Source organism: Chrysemys picta, chromosome 11 (genome assembly GCF_011386835.1).
Source record: "Chrysemys picta bellii isolate R12L10 chromosome 11, ASM1138683v2, whole genome shotgun sequence".
Lineage (NCBI taxonomy): Eukaryota > Metazoa > Chordata > Testudines > Emydidae > Chrysemys > Chrysemys picta.
The window spans coordinates 13115684-13140998 of NC_088801.1; the positions used below are offsets into that span (position 1 = coordinate 13115684).

General features: G+C 40.5%; 1 protein-coding gene across 2 annotated transcripts in view; it reads right to left on the reverse strand.

Moving 5' to 3' along the window:
- ZNF148 (zinc finger protein 148) overlaps positions 1 to 25315 on the reverse strand; it is a 44652-nt gene that overhangs the window by 10248 nt on the left and 9089 nt on the right. The window contains exons 2-5 of one of the 2 annotated variants that reach the window (XM_005279830.3): positions 7837 to 8182; positions 6296 to 6421; positions 948 to 1071; positions 216 to 299 (exon numbers count right to left, since the gene is read on the reverse strand). In XM_005279830.3, the coding sequence (XP_005279887.1) occupies positions 216 to 299; positions 948 to 1071; positions 6296 to 6421; positions 7837 to 8166 (664 nt within the window). In that variant the 5' untranslated portion in view covers positions 8167 to 8182. The remainder of the gene's footprint in view (positions 1 to 215; positions 300 to 947; positions 1072 to 6295; positions 6422 to 7836; positions 8183 to 25315) is intronic. The other variant, XM_024104820.3, reaches the window with a different exon arrangement.

Here is a 25315-nt window from a genome sequence, read left to right on the forward strand (position 1 = left end):
ACTACAGTTTACACTCACTTTGCAGCCAAAGAAAAGAGAAGCAAGGCTAAAGCACAGAACTAAAATCACTTCTAAATGTTTTGTATCATATATGTTAAAATCAAAACAAACTCCAACAGGATATTAAGCTGCACACTTATTATTGGAAACCTGACCTGATTTGGGAAACAGTTCTTTAAGCACGCCAATAAAGATACTCAAGGCACTATACTCACCAGTATGAATCTTCTCATGTCTCTGTAGCAGGTACTTCTGTATGAAACGCATGTCGCATTGACTGCACTGAAATGGTTTTTCACCTTGAACAATATAATTCCACATCCATAAGTTAATAACTACAAACTGTTGTTTCTGATGATTACTTTGAGGAATAAAATAGTTGTCTATAAGAAACCAGCATCTGAGCGAATTCCAAAATAGTCTAATACCAAAAAATTTATCCCTACTAACTATATGGACTTCAAAATTCTCCCCATGAGTCACATTAACAAAAACATGGAGGAGTTGAAGCTGAAATGGCTGTAATTTCCTCAAGAACAAAATCAATCATGATGCTGGCATAAGTCTGCATTTTGGGTTCCGGCAAGCTATTATAATGGTAAGTACCTTTTTCATTTCTCCGAACCAGAGGTACCTCATCAGGCAGATAAGCATCTAGAGCACATTTTACAAAGGGGTCAATTTTGGCACTTAGGCTACAAGTCAACCCATTACTTTCTGATAAAGAAAGAAAAGAAACCTTGTAAACAGTTATATCCTCAGTTTAATGAACATATGTTGATATTTTTTCTGGTATTCTTTTGACACTTTGGTGCATGGAATCACTAAGCTTAGATGCCAAGTAACCTACACTCTTAGAACTGAAATTCGCATAGAGCTGAAAACATTTTTACTGTGAGTAAACAGATCTTTATATAGTAGAAAAGACAAGTGAAGTTAAGCAGTACCTGTATGAATGAAGACATGTCTCTGTAAATGGTAGTTGGTTCTAAAGGCAGCATTGCAATGCTCACAAACATGAGATTTGGGGGTTTTCAGACCAAGTGATCCATCCTCATTTATTGTAAGGATCTATTTAAAAAAAAAGTAAAATTTGTTCTCACACTACCCACTAAAGATGTTTTATTAACTACAAAACAAAACATAAAATAAATTTGTAATGCAGAAAATTCAAATATTTCAGGTAAAAATAGTGCTAACTTCTATAAATCTACACCGACAGGATTTTGGTTTTACATTTGCAACAACCGCCTGTTCTAAACTTGTGTATCATCAGTTGTCAAGAGATATTTCCACCTGCTGGAGACAAAAGCAATTGATGGAAAACCAGCTTACAGCTTTCCTATTCAGAGTGGAGTCACTTTAAATGTCAGTGTTTACTTTCTCCATCTGTTGGGAAGGAGGTAAAGTAACCAAATCATCTTTGGCACAGCACCATGGATGATCATATTTTAAAGGATAAGTGGAATGCTGTATGATCTTTGTGGAAATAAAGCAAGAATGTATGATTGTCAAGATGTATAAAAGCTTATCCCTGAGTAATCACATAACCTGTCTGCTACTGCACATCACAGCTAAAAATAAGACTGGACTAATAAAACTGTATCCCTGTCCAGTTACATATAAAATGTCAGTACAGAAGTATTAAAGTAACTCTTTAATTGTTTAGTTATTTTCCATTCTATTCCCTTAGCCTTGCTTTCTAATTCTTTGATATAATGTCATGGTACAGTACTTAGCAGGCTTTTATATCACTTTTGTATGCTAACTGGCCACAAGACAACCTCTCCCAATATTCTGTAACGTGGAGATGATAAAAAAACAAAAACAAAAAAAAAAACCCCACCTTGGACCCCTCCTAACTCGTTCATTTTACAGAGCCCTTCCTCACTTAGTGTATCCCTTGAGAAGATCTCCCTGCCAAATTCAGCTTTCTACTTTCAATAATTTTGATGACCATAGTAGATTTTTTTTTAAAGTTGCAAGAATTTTTTAAAAACTAGGAAAAGTTCATTTCCACACCCCATTTGATACAGCTCAGTACAATTTTGCTCAAACTTGCCCCAAAATAACACCACTGGAAAGAGACCAGCAGGAAAATGGCAGCCCAACAAATGAAATTTTCAGAAAGTTTTAGGTGACCGAAAACAGTGTTATAATAATGTGTTATAACGGAATAATCTCAAATAAATAGTGATTAGCTCTCTAACTATAAAAACCGAGGAGGAAAGCATGCTGTCACTCTAAATAGCCAGCATATTTTAACAGAGCAAGCAAAAAAGAGCCATTCTATTGCTCTGCGATCATTGATAAACTCAGTATTAACTGTTATTATAGGACCTACTTTGAAAAATGTTCCAATTTTACCTGCTCTTTCTGCTACAGCAGACTTCACAGACAGTTTAAGCTCTGATCTAGCACACACACTTGAAACCAATGGGATTACTCACATGTTTATCTATAAGCACATTCATATGTTTGCAGGGGCCTTACAGACCTGTGAAGTCCAATGCTTATAAAATTATGTTCTGTAACAATATGCTACTACTTAAACTGACGCTGTCAGATATAAAAGTATATTTTATAAAACAATTAAATTTTATCACATGTATTATGTATATTATTGACATTTTAAAATAACTGCTGAAAACAGAAAAAATATTTCATATTCCTCCATTTTTCCTCTAAATTCTGGAATCTTTTTAATTAACTGCATTGTAGCTCCTCTTAAATGAAGAAAATCAGTTTTGCCAATGCGGTTTCACCAAAATGTAGTCCAAAAAATAATGGGGGTAAAAATGAATAAAAACTGTAGATTTTTCAAGTAGACAATTAATAAAAGGAAAATAGTACTGAAAATATTTCAATGTATTAAGTGACCTCCCCACTTAAAACTCAGCTGTTGGATTGACAGCAAATCAAGACCAATATGCTGGGATTATGCCATGCCAATCCTTCTGCTCTTCCTGCCCTTCCTATTCTTACGAGCCAATAAAAGATTGATACAAAACCTGCTCAAGGATTTTCCTCAATGTTTTTCAATCCCTCTTCATCTCAAAAGAATGGAACAGGCAGACAGGGAGATAGAGGAAGGAAGCATACATGAATGCCCGTGAAGTCTTCTATAAGAGGGACACCCACCTCTCCCATCAAACAATACTCCCACAGATGTGGTCTCTGAGGAGAAAGGGTGAGGCATTCAAGCTGGATGCCCTTCATTATAAAAGAGAGAGGTGTGCTGCCATCAGGGACCCAAAAGCCTGGAACTTGCTCCCAAACTCTGTCTTAAAGATTTATAATCTGTCAGCCCTTCAGGCATGCCACAAATGCCATCTATCTAAGAAGATTTGTGGGGAAGGTTATGGGATAGGTAACCCTGGGAAAAATGAAAAGGCTTGTTTTGTTTCAGGAGGGGTTTTTTTGCGCCCGGGGGGGGGGGGGGGAGGGGGGGGGGGAGGGAAGGTAGAGAGGGCAGAGGAGATTTGCTGCTTTAATTTATTTGCTGGCTGGGCTGTTTCCTGAATACACTTATTTTTATGCTATTGTGTGGTCCTCTTTATGGGACTGTGATTTTACTTAATTGCTACAGCACCTGAGTGCTTTATTTTAATTGTTGCATAAATCCAAATAAAATAAATAATTAGCTTGGGTTTTAGTAGAAGGGGGCAAAACATTGCTGCAGCCCCCATTTGGATAGCTGATCCTGTTTTTGTCTTAACAAAAACGTGCCCCTTTGATATAGGGAAATCTAAGCTCTCAGACTGTCACAGGGCAATACCGTCCTTCAGGACCCCCTTGTGGCACTGCAGGCACTCCCTGCCTCAGTTTCTCCTCCCCAGGAGTTTCTGTATCTCCTGAGGTTCATGTGGCTCAGCCCTCTGGCTGGATCACTCTAAATTCAATCTCTCTTGAGGTAACCAGTCCAAACAAAAGTCCCAAAATTAATGAATGGTACTCCCTGTTCACAGTCCCTGATGGGTTACCTTTCAGCCTCTCTCTCTCTCCCTCCTTACGCAGGAGTCCCCAGTTTTCCTCCTTGGAGCTAAGCTATAAGTTAGACAACTGTCGGACCCTAGTCAGATTCTCCCTCAGCTGGCCCCTTTCCCCCCTAATTAGTCCCCATGCTGAGAAGTCTCAGCAGACCAGCCTTCTCTTGCTGATGTCCGCCCAGCTATGAGGGAGGAGAGAGCATTTATGCTGGTCTGCATCTCCCAGCTCATCCCCAATTGGATGGATGGTAGGAGAGCCTGGCCCCACCCTCTCTCCAAGACTCCCCGCCCTTAAAGACACAGTGATGGAATTTCCTTGCAAGCACTACTTACTCCTGGAACCACTTCCTCTCTATCAATATCTTTTAGGACAGTCCTTATATTCTATATATAGGACCATTCAAAATCTTAAAAGGCCATGCCATCTGGCAGAGTGGGCTGACCCCTATGTGCCACTACATTTAAAGGGCAAGCTACCCAGTGACACAGGCAGATGGGTAAATTGCTATATCCCTCTTGACAATAGATCTGGAAAACAAATTCTCAAAATAATGCAGAACAGTTATCATGAGAACTTCTAACACAAATAAGAATACTAGTCGTAAGGGAATTCTGTGCCAAAAAATTAAAAATTCTGCAAAATTCTGCATATTTTGTTAAAACAACATAATCACACTATTTTCAATTATTTGCTGACAAGTATTTGGAAATGATTTACCAAAATAATTGAAAATTGTGAGATTATATTGCTATTGTGTTACTGTGTTATTTTGCCAAAAAAAATATGCAGAATTTTAAAATTTTTATTTTTTTGGCGCAGAATTTTTAAATTTTGGTGCAGAATTCCCTCAAGAGTACCAGGGTTCTGTGTGGTACAATTTGGTGCGGGCAGCTCGGTGGGGGTTCCAGGAGGGATCTGGATGCAAAGGGGGTTGTTGGAGGGTTCTGGGTGCAGGGGGAATAGGACTCAACAGGGGAGTCCAGGTGAAGGAAGTTAGGGCTCAACAGGGGGTATGGGTGCTGGGGGGGTGGGGCTTGGTGTGGTGGCGGTCAGGGTGCAGCTGTTTGGGGCTCAGTGGGGTGGGGGTCCGGTTGTGAGGAGCTCCCGATGCAGGGGGTAAGGCTCAGCAGGAAGGAGGTTCGGGGGGACTCGGTGGGGGGGGTTCTGGGTGCAGGGGGCTCCTGATGCACGGGGAGAGTGGGGTGAGGCTCGGCAGGAGGGATTTTGGTGCAGGGGGGTCCAGATGCACAGGGGTTGGGCGGACAGGGGGAGCAGCTCCCCGTACAGTAGCTGAGGAGTAATGGGACCAGGAAGGGGGGGGGGGAAGGGTCACTGTAGGGGGAGTGCTTCCTGTCCACGCAACTCCCATGCATCTGCACGCACACACACACACATCGCTGTGCCTCACCCCCTGCACCCAGCCCCTCCGTCCAACTCTCCGCCCGCAGTACAGAGCTTCCTACAGCCAGGGAAAGTTTCTAGGGTTGATCTGACCCATTGCTGGCTGCTCCAGGCAGGGGAGGGGGAACTCTGTCTCTGTCGTCGTCGTCCTCCCTCCCGTGCCCAGCCGGGACTAACATCCTGGGGCAGTCAGGGCATCCTCAGACACGCCCCCCGCGGTGACTTTCCTCTCCCCTGACTGCTCAAACAGACCCTGCAAGAGAGGGGTGAGTGAGCATTGGTGCAGCTTCTCTTTGGTTCCCCATAGAAACCATTTTTCTGCAGAAAAGCAAAGAGAATCTGCGCAGGGACATGTTTCTGCATGCGTGCAGCAGCGCAGAATTCCCCCAAGAGTAGAATATATACAAAGACACTTAAATTTTAGGAATGCTCTCTATCAGCAGGTTATTTTACTAAATTTATGGATGAACACTTTTTAAAATTTTTGAAAACTCATTTTAGATTTGTTTTTAAACTGTTCTCAATGCATAAGGCACACAATAATTCTCAGGATCATAGAAAGGTACAACTATTATTAGATGAACCTAGTGCAATGATTTATAACTTGTCCACAAAACTACTGACTCATAATTTAAAAAAAATATATTTGGAAAGGGAACTGCCTGGAGAGACAGATGTTAAAGTATGTCAAAGGTTCATGTTGCTAAAAGGAGTTCAAAGAAACACACTATGAATGCTTTATATCACGGTCTTCTCTGGACTCTGGAAAGCTCCAAAGTTACATCTTTACTGTGCAAATAAAACAACTTCAGACATAACTACTTCAAATTCTAATGAAATCAGTCAAAGTCATAGCAAATCTACAGGTTCTTTTCAAGCTTGGTTTTTCCAAAATCCGTCTTACCTTTGCTGGTGAACGCTGTTTCCTTTTCTTCTTTTTCTGCAAATCTACTGGCTCTCGTATTTGTTTTTTGTCTCTCTTCTGTTGTTCAGATGCATCAGTAAAAGTAATTTCTTGCTTTACACTGATCTGTTAAGATACAAAGTGCCAGTTTCAGGTGAGGCTCTCATTACAAAAGAGCAATTTTTCATTTTCAGATGACAAACGGCTGAAACAAAGGCTAAGATTTTTTCTGAAGGGATTGCCCCATGGTTTCATTCTTTCAGAAATTTAACAAAAAGGGAGTAATCAATATCTTAAATGCAGAAAGGAAATAATTCTATACAGATTTACAGTTTGCTGTACCTCTTGATTCATCCAAAAAAATATAGGCTTTTCTTTCTGACCTGTAGTGTTTCCTTGTGACTCCTAGTGTATATCAAAATCTCTCATATGTGCATATAATCACTCTTCCATTTGTTTCATACCTATATTACTTTTGCCTGTCGTATTGTCAATGCCAGGATTTAACAGAAACAGATTAATTTACTATATATTTGAGCTAAAAAAATTTTAAAAAAGACCCCCAAAATACAGAGAATGAACTTTTTTCCATTAATACTTCTTGATCTAATATCAACTTTATTAAAGATCATATTCTTAAATGTTCCTAGTATGTTTTCTAAACTGCCCAACAATCTCTGAACTTCAGTTAAAAGGAAAGCCCTCTCAATGTACAGTGTTTTAACAAAACTCCAGTTGAAAAAGGCCATTCTTTCTTTTTACACCTATATAATTTGTCTTTTTAAATCACTGACATTTCAGTAAACACCCAAACTTTACAGTAATAATGCATTATTTTCAAATGGAAGCCATTTTTATTCTCCCTATGGTGGATGGAAGATACTTTCTATTAAATATCAAGGAAGACATATATGGGCATCTACAAAGTGTTATGTGTTTGACCTGCAGCATGAATGCAAGCAATAGCTATCAAATGCTAAATTTCTATATGAGATATACTTTAAAAACATGTACAGAAATGCTTCAGGTGGCAAAAGGAAATGTGCTTTGCATAAAACAAATAAATCATCCAGGCTCTTTAAATATTACTTATCCTGGTTTATATTTGCTCTTTAAAATGTATTATTGTGTGTTTTTTTTAAGTGTTTAAGGTTAACCAGTCAATTCATATAGTAACAAAAACAATATAATTATCAATTTTTGTATAAATAAATGCTTATTATAAAAATGAAATATAACTGGGTGAAACTCACCTCAATGCAAATGACCTACAAAAGGTTGTAACACACTTTTAAAACCACACTTAAGCTCATGAAGCTTGGTTTAAATGATGTATAGGGCCTTTTGTCGGCCCTCTAACTGAGATGAATTTCACCCAGTCAGCAGCTAAAGACATTTTCATAAATAGCATCTATTATTAATACATATTTTTATAATCAAAATGCAAACAACTCATTAATATATTCCTAACATAATACAACAACATTACCAAACCATGCTTCCTAAATGAGTGTGCAATATTTCATGAATAAAATGCTTACAGGAACATTGACTGCATACTGTAGCCCTTGAGGAAGTCTATCTTGAGCCTCCAGCTCATCATCATTTTTTACCGTCTCCTCATGGACCATGAGTTCATCATGTGAAATCATCTCTTGCTGTCGAAGCTCACTTTCTTGTAACACTTCATCTGTTGCAAGAATTTCTTGATGTGCCATAGTCCGGTCTTGAAGCACTGCTGCTTGCCGTTCCCCAGATACTGAAGACTGGTCAGATACTGCACCCATCCCTACCATAGCCCTGGATGACTGCATTTGGTCTATGCCACCACATTTAAGAAATAATCCTCCAAGTTTGTCTTCAATATTCATGCTTAAGTGCAATAGCCTATAAAGAGAAGTATAGCAAGTGAATATATACAAATGGGCAAATTATTTAAAAATTTACTTGACATTTAAAAAAAAAAAAGAAAGGTTTTACAAAATAGAGTCAACAACACATGCCTTTCTTGTAAGTACTGTCCAGGGATTTCAATACTTCATCTTTGTGGTAATAAGCTAAAGGAGATCAATCTCTCTCTCTCTCTCTCTCACACACACACTTTTTCAAATAGGTTGTGGTTGTCTTTTGACTACCAATATAACGGGGTGATACAGTAGTTATATGAATTGATAGCCAAAAGAAACTTAAATACATCCCCTACCCTTTAAAGGAATCAAACTGCTTCCATTTTTTCTTCTCCGCCTCTCTTCCCCATCCCCTCCCCACCATTTTTTGTGCCTGATCCCTCTCCTGAAAATGCCTCCTTTCACTGTGTTCTCTCTTCTCCACTTCCCCCTTTTTGTATGTGCTGTCTGTCTCTCCTGCCACCACTGCCCCAGGCTACCAGAACAGCTTTATCATCACAAGGGAGAGGAAGGAGAATTTTTTGGCTCTTCTTGGGCCGCTGTTATTGCATGTGAAGGAAGGAAGAGGAGTAGTTAAACATACTTATAGGGGGGCAATCACCTCCACACCCACTCTGACACTAGAGCATGAGTCAGGGTGTATGGGCTTAGACACTGCCACCATTAATAGTGCAAAAACATAGTAGGAAATAGGCAGTAGTTCATCATGCTGAGGGGGAGGCTCAGTTCCACCTCAGTTAGGCTTTTTAGCTAATTAGGCTCTGGGTCAGCTCTGTCCCTAATGTTCTAATTGTCCAATTAAATAGGCAAAGAAGCCAAACCATCTTGCCCAGCAGTACAGAAGGGCTCTCCATCATCCCCTAAGAATTACACTGTGATGCCCTAAAGCCAATTTAACATCCTGCTACTCGCAAAGCATACATTCCATCCACAAACTTGTATCAAACAGACCAACGTGTAATGTTTAAACTTCAGTTTTCAGTTTGAAAATAGAAAATGTGTCTCAAAAAACACGTGCAGTGATTGAGAAAAATAATGAGGATTCTGGATTTATCCTAATTTCTAGTGAAGATCTGTTCATTTCACAAACCCACCACACAATCTGGCATGAAGGGCAGACTCGCCTCAAGTGGGGCCCACGAGCATTTGATGTTAGGAATGTGGTCCATTGACAGAACTGAGTGGTGAAGATTACACATTACTCATCTGCATCATACCCGATTCCAGACAGTACTATTGGTAGTCCTGATTCTTGTGAATATTCAATTCACTCAAGCAAATTAAAACAGAATTAAAAATGTAGCCAACATTACCATTCTCCAGCATGAATCTAGTCAAGACAGGAGAGGATCTGTGCCTGCGCTATCACACAAGAGCAAGAATCTCTAACTCCTTGAATACGTCAGAGAGGTGACTAATTTTTGAGCTGTGCAGGATTGTCTAATAATCCTCCCCCTTTTCAAGTTCAACTGCTCGACAGCCAAGTTAAAAGAGTGAAGCATGTTGGATATTCAAGATAAAGTGGACCTTGTACCCGTAAACTTTTCACTGCTGGAAGTCCGAATGGATTGACTACTGATGTATTCACTCAGCTTGACCCTAAATATGTAGGGCACTGACATCGTTAAAAGATTTAATGATGTGGCTTCATTTGCTTTTTGGGAGACACTGAAACCCAAGCTTCTGCACATAAAAGGTCAAAGATATTTATAAATGAATAAGAAAGTAAAAAGGAACCAACAACCTTCAAAGATGTGGAAATATGAAAATGGAGGAATACACTTGAGACAAAAAAGTAAAGACTGATACTCCCCAAATCTACAACCTAACCTGTGAGGTAGCTGAAGAACAAGGCCTTTGATGAAACTAGAGAAGAGAGACCCCAACACATTTGCATGGAATTAATATTCCACTGAGCAATACCATACAAAAAGGGCTTACAGACCCTTTGTATTTTTCCAGAATAGATGTCCTCCTAGATTTCAATAAAAATGTTGAGAACTGTCATGTTAGAAGGGCTCGGTACACAAGATTCCATAAGTGTGAATATCAATGATTCAGAGACAGGTGTTCCTGCGAGATGCAGAAAACAGTCTGTAGGGGCAGTTTCGGGTGATGAGGATCAACAATCTTTTGTCTTTACTGGAGAAGGTAGCAAAGTCTCTCTGCCGGCCAGCCCATGTGAATAATATAATAATAAATGGAGATATACCTATCTCATAGAACTGGAAGGGACCCTGAAAGGTCATCGAGTCCAGCCCCCTGCCTTCACTAGCAGGACCAAGTACTGATTTTGCCCCAGATCCCTAAGTGGCCCCCTCAAGGATTGAACTCACAACCCTGGGTTTAGCAGCCCAATGCTCAAACCACTGAGCTATCCCTCCCCCCAAGATTGGAAAGCAGTTGTCCAATCTTGCTGTTGTCAAGAGTCTGGAACAAAGTAAAAGTTCAGAACTTTCATATTTGATAAAATTTGCAAACAAATCTGTTTGTGGAAGGAAGCACATCTGGGTCAGGTAAATGAAGGTATTCTAAGTTTCCAATCTCGTGAGGAGAGTTCCTTCTAACTCTGCCAATCTGTTTGCCAGTTCAGCTTTGCTGGATCTCATATACTGCTAGAGATATAGGATTTTGAGACCTTTTCATTTAACTTTCTGCTTCTAGTGCCACCCTTACAGTAGACCAATTACTACCTTCTATATACATAGTGGATATTCTAGCAGGGATTTTGCAAAGAAGTGATCTGGCACCAATGGAGTACTCAGCGCTAAAGGACAGTTGGTTGAATCTGTTCTGAAATGGTCTGCAGAAACAAAGTTCAAAATCTGGATCTACTGACTCTGGAATAACATTGAAGGAGCATTATCTTATTAAGTTTCTGATGCTCTTTCAAACAGTCTGAAGCCATCAAACAGAACTTGTATCAGACTGCCCCACTAAGTGTGAAAAGAGCCAATCTGAGGCACTAAGGACAATTTGAAAATTTTATCCTGCTAAACTCGGTAGTTTTTTTCTGAGCAGACAGTATGTGCTTGGGAGGGATCTAGTCAGAACAGACTAGTGTCTCCAGGGATAGTTACATAAGCAACTTTGAAGCCTTTCTTATGCATCATCTTCAGGGCACTTCTCTTCAAATGAAGGGACACCGACTCTTCAATGTTTAAAGCAGGGTTAGGTTATCTCATCTAAGTTAAAACGTATTTCCAGTTGTCTGAATCACATATTACCAAAGAAGAGAATGAGAGTTCACCCTTTTCAAGGGATGAAGTGCACCAGGAATGTCACCAATGATCCCAGGGAAAGAAACTGTAATCCATAGAAATTTTTTTGGAGGTAACTGGGGTTTCATGGCAGTGGAGTGAAGTAGTAGTTCTCCATCAATGCTGCTGAAGGTTTTCTGGAGAGGACTTGCAACAAGACCACAGTAATACTAAAATGAGAGGGAGATGGTTCAGTTGAAGCGGGCAGGATGATCTTAGGCCTCCATCTTTGGAGGTTTTTAAGAACAGGTTGAACAAACACCTGTCAGAGTTGGTCCATGTATATTTAATCCTGCTCAGTGCCCGAGGATGGACTAGATGATCTCTTGAGGTCCCTTCTAGACCTACATTTCTATGATTCTATGCATGTTGAGGTCTACTGCAGTATTAGCTTACTGCACTGCAGCCTTCATAGGAACCAGCTAGAGAGGTGCTGAGATGGGGAAGTGCAAGCTGCTAAAAAGCAAGCATTCAAGTGTGAAAAACAGCGGCTGCAGTCCGTCTGGTCAAGGCACAGCTGAAATCAGCGCTAGGGACTGCTCCAGATACAGAATATTGTCACACTGCTCTGAAATCAGGCCCAAATTGAGGAATTCCGGGATTTAAAGCTATTTCCTGGCAGAAAGGTACGGAGAATAATGAGAAAAGGGTCTCAGAAAGAGAGCAAAGGACTCTGCTGCTGCTGTCACCAATGAATTGGGGCAGACTGGTGAAACATAGCAGCAGAATGCTAGAGGAACAATTGGTAATGTGCAGCAGCTGCCTAGCAGAGGACACACACTGATAGTATATCGCATTTATTTGTAACATATTGTCAGCTGTTTTACTCATTTAAATTGTAAGGGATATGAATACATGGCTGCTTTTCACACTGATTAGTAGGCTCGTCCTGAGATAGTAGGCATCAGGTACGTTTTTCAAGCTCTGATCTTGAGTCACCTCAGGTGCATTGTAAAAGCAGGTTTTTAGATATCTGGCCTTCCATACAAAAATAATGAGGACTCAATCTGCAGCATAACACTACAACTGATGAAACAAATCTAGTCTACATAAAATCTAAACATGGAACCAAATAATATGAAAGTAAAGAAAAACATAAAAATAGGCTATTAGTCCAAATGAGACGTGTCCTGATTGGAACTGCCTCGGCAAATCAAGCATAGTTGACCACAAGATGCTTTGCGGGGGGGAGGGCAGAGGTTGCTTCAGTAAGCAGAATCATATTATTTTAATTGAAACCAAGAAAAAATGCTCTTGGCAGAATAACAGACTGACCAGAAAAAGTAAGCTGAAGTTTTCAAAATAATTCACCTGGACCTGTAGTAGGTCAACCAGTAAGTTAGAACAAGCTACATCTGTGAAAGAAGATATCCCCAAAATAAGATTATCCTTGACAGAAACCATAATACACACCACATACTTGTGTAAATTAGTATATCTCCTGACATAAAACATTGTGATTTTTAACATAAAACAGCAGTCTTTTTCCTGGGATTCAAAACTTTTATTTAATAAGATTTTTAGCACAATCTTTGAAAATATAGTTAAAAATCTCTCAATAAAGACAGAGGTCCAATTATAAAAAGGTAACATAAAAGGTGTAACTTAAATGATCCAAAGCTAAAAGAAATGCAGAGTTAAGGTGTTCCTTGTGCTTGATAGCGATTCCCCAATTTCATCGCCTCGAGCAAGGCATTTGAATGTGGGGCTCCAGAGGACAGACTGCACTGATATGTATACCAAGAAAAAGAAAGGACCTCTTTTGATACAATGCTCAGCAACTGCTTGCAGAACACAGCATTTCTCGCATGCGGCCACCAGAGGCTTTTCTTGCAGCCACAGACACCTGGGCAGTGATTGGGGGGTGGGAGGGGGCAAACCATTGGCCCCTACCCTGGGTCTGCAAGTAGGGGTTGGGCCTTGCACCCCTCTGGAGCCACAACGCTGGAAGAACAGACAGCCGGTGTGAGTTCCCCACCTTCCCATGCGTGGTGGGGCTCAGGCTTCCGGCTTCAGCCCGGGGTGGCAGGCGGCAAGCTTCAGCCATGTGGCGGCAGGCTCCGGCCACTGTGCTTCAGGCTCACCACCCCCCTCATCGCCTCTGGCCCCTGCTGCCTTCCCCAGTCCCTGACCCCTAGCCCCCAAGGCCTCCCTACTCACCTCCCCATCCAAGGCTTACTTTGTCTCCCAGCTTGCCAGGGCTGAGTAAGTAAGTCTGCTGCGAAAACTGATATTTGTATGTTTGTTAATACCACTTTTCACTGCCTCCCAGCTAGCTAACAAGTCTGCTGCTGAGCAAAGTGATATTAACAAACGGCAGTGAAAAGTGATTTAACAAACATACAAATATCACTTTTCACAGACGCAGACTTACTAGCTAGTAATTCTATTAAAAAAAAAAAAAGATGCCAAAAAAGCAAAAGAAACAACAACAAAAAAGACAAGAACATGCAAAGCACCTTATTTGTGTTTCTATTCCGGTTAGGTCTTCTAAAGAATAGAGACAACTGCACATTGTTATTATTATTGAGGCTGCAAAAAAAAAACCCTACACAGATAAATTACAATGATTTGGACAGTTATGTGTGCATATTTGTTTGTTTTTCCTAAAGTTAATTAAGTTTTTCGCAAAAATTGTCATATTGGCCACCAGCAAGAGTTGGTGACCGCACTCGAAGGCCACCAAAAAATTTGTTGTGAGAACCCCTTCTAGAGCCACTGAACCATGTTGATTTGTTTCAAAAACTGCTACTCAAACAAACCCTACTACAGCACTTCAGAAAAGTTAGGTTCAGTGTGCCTCACATACCTTTTTCCAAAGACTCCTGGTACATGCAGGAGATCTAAGGATATATCTACACTACAGCTAGGAACGAGCCTTCCACTTGGGTAAATGGACTTGCTAAAAATAGCAGTGTGGACACTGTGGCTCAGGCAGCATCTTGGGCTCTCAAGCCCACCCCAACCCCCGACTCAGAATGTAAAAAGTACTTAGCTGAAAATGTCTTGAAAGCAAAATGTCATTGCCTTTGCCTATTTAGAACAACCATCACCATATTTTGGCAGTGGGTAGAAAAGAAATGTGTCCTGATAATGTAACCTGATAGCCACTGCCAAGTAGACCCATTCTGCACAAAATGACCCTAACAAGTTCACTATAAACAAAATATACAGAGTTGTAAAGAAGCTTACAAGAAATAAGGTGGAAGGAATCTGAAGGATGCTGTGAAAATCCTGCAGAACTGTTAAAAAGTTCTTGGCCAGCTATTATTTTATGGTTGCAGATACTGTTCAATATCATCCGGAGAGCAGAGTTGGTCCCATACGACGGGCAAAAAAGTGATATTCTACCATTTTGGAAACATAAAGGCAGCAATTGAGCCTGCTGTAATTATTGTTGCATTACTCTTCTGTCCACCCCAGGGAAAGTTTCTGCTTGTGTCTCATTGGCCCAAACCGCTGATATCTTAAGCAATAAGACAAGACCACAACAAGCTGGTTTCATTCCCCAATGTTCAACGACAGAAGGAGCAAATTTTCACAGCTTATTCAGAAGGCACAAATTCACAGCTTATTCAGAAGTGCCCCATTCACATTACATTTGTGGATATCAAGGCATTTGAGTCTGTTGACAGGGTATCGCTTTGGCTGATCTTGAAATTCGCAGGCATCCCTGATAAGCTCTGTAGAATGTTTCGTCTTCTACATGACGACTCCTCAAGCTTCATTGTTGTAAATCAGAAAAGAACTGCCTTCTTCCAAAATTAGGTTGGATGTTCAGCAAGGACATGTTACTACTCCAAAATTCTTCAGTGCCGTCATAGATTACATGCTTGACCAGACAATAAGTAAATGCAGGTTAGGCATATGTCTTGATGATAAGAACCTTACCATCATCAATTTTGCCAACAATAGAGCACTAGCTGTCAAATCAACAGACGATCTGGTTGTGGCTCTTAAATCTCTGGAAAACTCAGCAGCCAAAGTCAGCCTGAAAATTAATTGGGGTAAACCCAAAATTCTTCCAATTTTGAATATGCTGTGGCCTTTAGCATATGAATGACCACCCATCTGGGATTATCAGTGATTTCATCAACATTGTCTGTGTTGTTGATAATACAAGCAGTGTCAAGAAAGAACGTGAAGCCTGCACTTCAAAAGCTCATCAGTAATAGGGCACTTTATTAAGAATGTCTTTCATGAACCAAACACCCTGATAAGTACAGAGACAAAGCTGGCGATAAATAAAGCTTCTGTGGTCAGTATTCTGACCTATGGGACTGAAACATGGTGCTTCTCTATCCAGATTTAAAAAAAGTTGGACACCATTCAGATGAAGCATGTCCAAATGATCAAAAAATATCAAATGGCATGAATTAAAGTCTAATGAAGAAATCCATTTTCTAGCTAAACAGGTCGTGCTCTGTCATACAGTCTCCCAACACTCTCTAAGGTGGTATATGGTCATCTGCTTCAAATGCCTACCATCTTCCCCGCGAGACTCATTTTCTACTTTGACCCAATCAAAGCAGGATTGAAAAGACCCCCAGAAGACCTAAAACACAATGGCTAGGCAGTGTCAACAGATCCCTGTCCCTCACAGCCATTCTATCCTGTTATGCACCAGATTTGACTCAGGACAGCACATCATGGAGTTGCATGATGTATTCTGTGGCCTGTACGCTGTCCAAATGACTGCATCAGAACTAACCTAACTCGATAATTAGGATGATAGTGACTACTCAGTGGAGTAGAACAGATATCCCAGAGGAAAGAATCAGCTTGTTTAACATCAGGGTAGAATGCAAGACCAAGCTCTTTTTTCACTTTGACTGGTGGTGGACGGGTGTATACATGTGTTTTTCCTTTTATTCTTATACAAATAAAGTTGGTTTTATTAAATAATTAACATGCACCTTGAGATACTAATTGGGTGCATTTCAGAAATCTTAGGCCTTGGCTACACGTACCCGCTAGTTCGACGGCTGGAAATCGAACTTCTGGGTTCGACTTATCGCGTCTAGTCTGGACGCGATAAGTCGAACCCGGAAGTGCTCGCCGTTGACTGCGGTACTCCAGCTCGCCGAGAGGAGTACCGCGGAGTCGACGGGGGAGCCTGCCTGCCGAGTGTGGACCAAGGTAAGTTTGAACTAATTCGAACTAAGGTACTTCGAACTTCAGCTACGTTATTCACGTAGCTGAAGTTGCATACCTTAGTTCGAATTAGGGGGGTAGTGTAGACCAAGCCTAAGACATAAATTAATATGTGCAATATAGCCTTAGGAGAATTTGGGAGATTTTAATGATTGAATAGACAACTTGCGCAAAAGAAAAGAGAGGGGAAGTATCTGGAAAAACTGATAACATAAATAAAAGAGGAAGGAAAATGACTATCTGCTCTCACATATCAAACGTGCATTCTTTAGGTTTCACACTGCTTTTTATTTATCTACCTACCTACCTACTGTAGAATAGAAGTTGTTGAAATTTTTTGTCAAAAAAATTAATAAAAAATGGTCCTTTTTAATGAAAATATTTATATACTTTTAAAAAATGTATTTCTAAATTTTCTGAGTTTCAAACAAAACATCAAAAAGTTTTGAGTTTTCATCATTTTCGTTTCCTCCCCAACACCCCACCGTCTCCATCTTTTCACAGAGGCAAAACTGTAAAAAGAAAAAAAGGAGCAAAAAGAGTGGGAAAGATCCCACTCCAAAATGGAACATCTGCATATTTTTTAAAATAACTTTCTGGGGGGAAATTATTTACCATTTATCAGGCAATTCTACTGTGAAACTTAATTAAATAATGTATTATGAACAGATGCAGGCACTAACTCCCTCTCACTGTGCATTCCAAATTTCAGCCAGGAATAAATATAAAAATAGTGTGTATAATGGAAATTCTATCATATCTTTCTCATCTAGATGCCATGCTAATAAATCTCTCTTCAGGATTTCCCAAAATCAAAATCAAGATACAATTTGATTCAAGTTATAAAATGGCCTCAGAGCAGAAATATTCCCCCCATCCCCCATAATAGAAATACTCTCAGAGTTGCTTCTTAAAAATGCAACTCCACATTTTTGTTGGGTATTGTTTTAGACTAAGTTAAAGGTTAAAAAAAGCTTTCAAGTAAACAAATACCTGAAGCTAGAAAATACAAGTGTGATGGTTCTTCCTACTATGTCCTATCTCCCACAACAATCTTTGGGAAAAGGTTTAGTGTTTTGTCCCCCAGCAGAAAATTTTGCTGAGTCCACTCGTGCAAACAGTACACCAAGGAAGCTTAACAAATTTTGGTGCAACATTTGGACATTCCCAGGCATGATGTCTATTCTTCGGGCTTGTCTACATGGAAAAGTTATACATAAGCCAAGGTGTGAATTTAAACAGATATAGTTATACCAGGACAACTCCTTGTGTTCTGATTCCCATAGAAGAGTGCCTTTTTTCAGTTTAGCTTACACCAGCGGTTCTCAAACTGTGGGTCGCGACCCCATTTTAATGGGGTCATCAGGGCTGGCGTTAGACTTGCTGAAGCCCAACCCTCACCACCTGGGCCAAAGCCTGAGACCCGCTGCCCTTGGGCTTTGTCTTTGCCCCCACAGCCTGCCCAGGACAGCAGGGCTCGGGCAGGCTCAGGCCCCCCTTCCGGGGTCGTGTAGCAATTTTTTTTTTGTCAGAAGGGGGTTGTGATGCAATGATGTGTGAGAACCCCTCGCTTACATTAATTCGAAGAGGGTTAAGGTAAAGCAAAAAAAGTCACTTTTATTCTGGAATAAGTTATATCAGTATAACTATACCAGTATAATTACACAGGTATAACTGGTAAAATCTGGTAAAAACCTTCCCTAATAAACAACTTTTGCTGAAGCCTCATTAAAAAAAAAAAAAAAAAAAGTAGCAGCAGATCACACTCGCACAACAAAAGACAAGTGGAGGTTTTAAATGAATCAATCACAAAATTCAGGTAGGAAAAACAAACAAACAAAAGCCTCCAGTCCAGTTCCATAGGCCATTCCGTGTCTTATTCTTGTGTCTGTGTTCTTATTTTGCCAGAACCACTCAGTCCAAACCCTAACTGTATGTACACTGGTGAGTAGGAAAGTTAAGACTGGTATAGGAACCTTACCTAGGCCAAAATTTACACCAGCAGAGGGTTTGTATTTAAATTCTCAATTAGAATTTTTTTACAGGAGGAAATAGGGAAATATTCCTGCAATTCTTTATGCTAACAAAAAGAGAGATGGCAAAATGACCTAATAATGCTTTAAAAACTGTAAGTGCTTAACATGTTGTATTTTTATCCTTTGTATTAATAAAACAATACTATCAGCAGAACCCTCCTCGGAAATTAAGAAAAGTAGCACTCATGGTAATAAGTTATAGCTGTTGAGTTTTGAATTGCAAAGAAAGTTAACAAACATAAATCAACACACAGAAAAAAAGTTGACAGATCATGAAATTAGAGAATTCTAACTGTACCGTATGACTGGAAGCCTCTTAAAACTCAGATCATCCAGCATATGCCCCTGTGAATAACTATGTTGCTGAACTTGTGCCAATGTAGGCCCTGATCCTGCAAAGATGTACCTATATGCTTAACTTTGTGCACTGTGAATAGCCCCATTAAAATGTGGGACTCCTCACAGCGGGACTATTTATAGTGCATGTGTGAAAATCTTTAGAGGTTTGGAGCCATAGTCTAGAACTTTCTGCTTTTTCTAAATTCTATATTAGTTGACCATTTATCATAATCATACTGTAACATATCTAGAACATATTCAATACTGAACACAAGTCTCAAAAAGCTTTCCATATTACTTCAGCAACAAAGCAAGTTAAAAACCACAAGCCAGTGAGGCAACCACATTTTAGCCATTCAAAAAGCCATGGATGAAAATAAAATATGCAACATTTGTTTACTTTCTGAACTGGAAAGATCCATAAATCTTGTGACACTGTATTGTCAGCTTCTCTACAAAATTAATAAACGCAATATTTCAAAAAACCATTAGAATTTCTACTACTGTACAGTTGAAATGAACAGAATACATATGGTACCTGTGTCCTTACATTGTGAAACAAACATTAAGAAGTCTTAGCTCTAGCTCTGCTATAGGTAGGATAGCAGCACTGCTTATATTTAAGATTGCCTGACACTTCTCTGTTTTCAGTTGCTTATATCTTTGCCAAACTTCAGCTGGTTTGGCTGAAATTTTCCATGCCAGATGTCTGCCATGGGCTGAATTTTTGTTTTGTTTTGTTTTTTTGTTTGTTTGGGGTTTTTTTAATAATATTTCAGCCAAAACAGTTCAGCAGTTTCTGAGAGCAACGCCAGAGAAAAAAATACACCATTGTATTTGTCCATGTTCTTTTGCCCATATTAAAAAATTCTAGTGACCTTTTCTTTGAAAAGCTCTAATGCCCCCATCCTTTGGAGAAGGAACTTGGAATTTGGCAAGGGATGGCTTTTGTATTAGGGATGTGCCCTTTCTGCCCACATGTCAGGGCCCATCCGCAGGTGGCTTGTGTGCATTCATCAGTTACCAAGTTGCAGTCAGGAGATGGGTAGCCAGGTTGGAGTTGGGCCAGGTTCAGGCACCAGGCAAAAAGCAGAGTTGGGGATGAACCACGGTCAGAAGTTGGAGACTAGGGTCCACAGTAAAGCAAGCTCTAGAGCAGAAGCAAGGAAGCAGTCTGCATTGCTGCTCAGGCTGCTCCCCATGATGGCTTCCTAGTTTATATACCAGCAATCAGTGGACTGATGTGGGCAGCCACACAGGCCCTGTTGGGTGGTACTTCCTGCAGTGTCTAGCTTCAGAGTGTCCTCCAGCAGAAATCCAGCCTAAGCTTCCCATTGCAATGAAGAAGTGTCAGCAGCCCAGAACCTCATGGTCCCATGTTCTAGTCCTGCAGGTTCTTATACCCCATGAAAATCCACACAAATTTGGCCAAATTATCATCCTCTGAAAAAATTCAGTTGGCACATGCTCAACAGACTTCTGTCTGCACTGGGACTGTCTGAGCAAGGACACTGGGATTGGGAGGTGGGGATAGAAACAGCAAGTGGGGGTAAGAATGAGACCAGATGAGAACCCTAGCCTCTGCTCTTTACACTGTTTCCTAAGAATACAAAATTCATGGTCTCAGTCCTGATCCTCAAGGCCATCAACAGCCTGGGCCCAGGATACCTAGAAGAGCCCCTCTAAATTTCTGGAGCGAGGACCACAGCTGACAGCTCCACTCCTCAGGCACAACAGAACTGCAATTGTCTACAGTAAAGGTACAGCTTGCATGAGCAGGAGAAAGCTATCTCAGGGGTCCATCTAAGATTGTGGAATAAATTCCCACAGTAACTAAGAGTGACCATAAACCTCGCTATTACCCCTGCAAACACAAGGAAAAAGTTATTTGACTTTGCTTGTATTAATGTAAATACACAGTACAGTGTACATATATTAAAATAAAATAGAAATTAAAAATTCCTGTACAACACTGCCATGGAGAGAGGAAGAGAGAAATACAAGTGACAGTTACTAATCATGATCTTTAATGCACTTCTGGAAGGTGCTCAGACACTATGATGATGAGAGCTGTATAAGAACCTCAAGAGGAGAGAATAGTAAAGATGACATTGAAATAAGTATCAGGCCTAGAGGTATCTCAGGCAATATTCCATTATGATAACCCCTTCTGATTTTTTATGCATAATGAACAACAGGGGGCAGAGAACCTTGCAACACTCCATAGAGAAGAGTATTGAGTAATGATGAGAAAATGTCTATCACCACATTTTGAAATCTCTCTTCCAGTTATGGAACTCAGTGACTGAAGAACAATTCTGCTCATCACAGTCAGGAATAGCTGCCCGGCCACCAATACCATGCTATCAACTGTATCAAAGGCTGCTGTCAGTATCTAACATTATCAGCAAGGATCATTAGAGCATTCAGCAAGTTGATCAGAACATGTCAGTATTACAAGACAGTCTGAACACAGACTGAAAGAAATAAAATAACTAATCAACCGCAGACTGGTGGGAACAGAACACCCAAGTCATGCCTTTCTCAAAAATCTTTTCCAAACATGAAAAATTAGAAATCAGGCAAAACTGTCAGAATACAGAATTTTTTTTAAATTAAGGCCCACACCTTCATACACTTAAGCACAATCAAGACCTTATTAACTTAAACAGAGTCACTGACATTTATTAGCAGCAAGCCCATCGCTAACCAACTGGCAGCCAAAGAGGTACATGACGTTTGTGGTCAGAATAAACCCACTGAGAACCATTCTGATCTTGGAATCTGAAACTCAGCCAGGACAGACCGGGTACAGACATCTTGTTCAGCTTAGATATTGATACCACAGTCATAAACCAATCTTTTCTAACCTGGTTGAACTACTGTCCAAAGAATGAGGAAAAAGTGTTAAGAGCAAACAACTGCTGAATCCATTATGGGTCACTGGCATACAGTATTTACCAGACTACCAACAACCCAAACTAGTTCTGCCAGATAATTCTTCACTCTAGTCTAGTCTCACTAAGAGAACTTTAAGAAAAAGAAAAACCTATTGGCCTCCACCACAGATTCCCAGTGGGTTGGCTTTCACCAGGACTTCAGTCTTGTCCCTAACTTTTTAATTACTCAAGCCTATTATTAAATCAAGCTAAACGGATGACACAAAAAGAGAGGATGTCTTGGAGCCAATTCATGAATAGCAATGGGAAACACAGTTATACCAATTCATTAACCCACTGCAGAAATGACTCAATAGCAATTCAGACGAGAACACTCTAACAGTTCTCTGGAACAGGCACTTTTCTGGGGAAGGACCACTGAAACTGAGCCTTGACCTTAGTGGCACTGGTACCCTGATCCCTGTCTGAACTAATTAAGTGTCAGAATACAGTAGAACAGACATTTGGACTGATCCAAAAACAAGGCAAAAGTATGTTTCCATCTCTGTGTGTACTCCCTGTACTTATCAGGGACAAACTGATAAAAGACACTGGTTCCATGAATTCACAGCCAATAATTAAGAACTATCATCTGCACTGACTTGGAAACCTCCTAGCATCAACAGCCAAGGGGACTCCACCACCAAGCCAGAATTGGTGTAATACGGTCACTGTAACCAACATCACAAAAAAGGCAGGAAACTACGGGTTTGTCTACACTACTGGCTGGATCGACGGGCAGTGATCGATCCAGCGGGGGTCGATTTATTGTGTCTAGTATAGACGCAATAAATCGACCTCCGATCACTCTAGCATCGACGCCAGTACTCCACTTCAACGAGAAGCGCAAGGGGAATTGACGGGAGGGCGTCTCCCATCGACACACCACAGTGAAGACATTGTGGTAAGTAGATCTAAGTACGTGGACTTCAGCTACGTTATTCACATAGCTGAAGCTGCGTAACTTAGATCGATCCCCCCCATAGTGTAGACCAGCCCTACATTCTGGTTTAATATATACACTCTGACTAATGTCCCACAGTCACATTCAACACATGCTATAGCTTCTATATGGTGTTCAGGGCCTACATAGAGTGTAATGCTGTTATTCCAGATATTAATTCCATAACGCATATAACGGCTGACCACCTAATAATGGTTAGGTTGCTGGACAGTTAGATATAGCTGATGTACATTTCTTTAATTTAAAACTATGTAGTGTAATGTATAATATTCATAAAAACTGTATATGCCTTTCCCTTATCCTTTGTATGTTGCTTGTCTTCTCAGATGCCAAGCTCTCAGGACACAGACTATTTCCCTGTGCTGGTGGGTATAAATAAGCATGTGGACATTGTCCAGCACACTGTACTACCAGATTACAAATAAGAAGTAACAAAATAATAAAGCGGTCTAGGAGTCACAAATAAGGCATTTATCCAAAGAGTCTGAAAGAGATAATCCTGATTATCTTGCAAAAAAAGGCATTTTGGGGACACCTTTCCACCTGGGAATTCAAAAAATTTGCTACTTGGCCAAAGGATTGCCATCCTCCCCAAGACCAACAATGCAGACAAAAAACACTCTCATCACACTCTCAAGATTAAATAATTTGCTTTTAGGTTAAACTCAAACCCTTCAAGTTGTAAAAGTACTAAATACAATCTTACCTGAGCTGTTTGGTGATGCTGTTTCAAAACTCAACTTATCAGAAGGTCAGAGGTTCAGATTTTCAATGCTGGCTGTCAGCCAGACTGAATATAAAAACTTTCCAGGCACCATAGTGCATCATCCCCACCACATAAGATGACAAGCTCCTAGTTCTGCCCCCTGCATGCTTCTCCCATGCTGAATGCAAACACTGTTTAATTGTTTAATTAGTGTAGACCTTGAATGATACCACATTGCATAAAATGCACTGAAGATTCCTGTCAGTCAACTAATTTGAGCTAGAAATACATTTTAATTTATTTAGTTCTTTGGATAAATCATCAACTTGTATATAAATACCAAGTCTGATAGGGTGTACATAGACCCCGCACAGATGAGGAAGGTCTGAGATAGGCCCTGCGGCAGCCTGGGCTAACCCCCCCCCCCCGCCAAGGCCCTGTCAATCTTGTATGATAGGGAGGAAGCTTTTAAAAGGGAGGAACGGCAGACAGCTATTGTGGAGATGAGGAGGCAATTGCCCTAAGCAGCAGACTGCAGGAGTGACTCCTAAAGTCACAGAGGGAACTCCCAGCCAGGAGACCTTCACCCTGACCCTATTGAGAGTGCAGCGAACTCCCATGGTAAGCCAGACAGACTAAGCCTGACTCAGAAGTCCAGCCAGGGAGATTTCTCAAAACTCACTATGCACGTGCTGGATCATTGGCAGCACTGTGGACTTTTCCTCCACCTCACTTTTTGAGAGGCCCTGGGAATGTGGGTACCCTCAAATTTGTTGGGGTTTGTGACTTTTCTTTCGATCCCCACATCCGCAGTGTGGAAGCAGAGAAAGAACTGACAGGAAGGGGATGCAATGCATGACAGTTCTTTCTCTGCTTCCACAGCAGAGTCTTAAGAAGGCTCACAAAGGACAGCCCTTCCACCCCTCCTTGCAAATAGTAAGGAACCAGGGCCTCTGCTGGAACCACCCAGTGAAAATAACTGGGTGCGGTCAGGTTCTACCACCATCTGTGGGAGGAACCACAGGGGACTCTATTACACCAAGTTTTAATTCTAAAAATAAGACCTTTTGACCACAATACTGATTATGGGTTGGTGGCATCTGCACCATAAGTAAGGTTCAGACTTGTTTTCCATCATAAGCCTTACTTTACCCCCAAAACAACCATAAAAGTCCTTTCAACTTCAAATATGGTATATGTGGTCTGTGGCATTAACATAACTTTTTTTTAAATTAAATTAAAGGTAATTTAGACAACCCATTTTAAAGGTATTACAAGAGATTATGAAGTTTGCATGGGAGAAGGAGAAACCATATGGTTTTCACGAGGTCCACAAACAATTACCTAGCTTCCTCATGGCTCTACATACCAACAGCATCCCTACCACATATGCACCCCTGCAACCCATCTGCTGCCCCAATGAAGATTCACACAGGACTAAAATTGGCAGGCTTGGCTTCTTATGCAAGGCCTAACCACCAATTTCTCCTAGAGGAAAGGTGACAACCTACCCTCCTATATAAATATATTAACAATCTCAAACAAAAATTGACTCAATACACACACACACTGGATTCTACCAAAGTGGAATGAGATCACATGCAGGTTGAAGGCCAATACTCCTCATACATTTCTAGAAAACAAGCAAGTGGTAATGGCCCAAATTCATTCAGAGATTTCGTTGCATTTGATTACAATAGGGACTAATCATCACT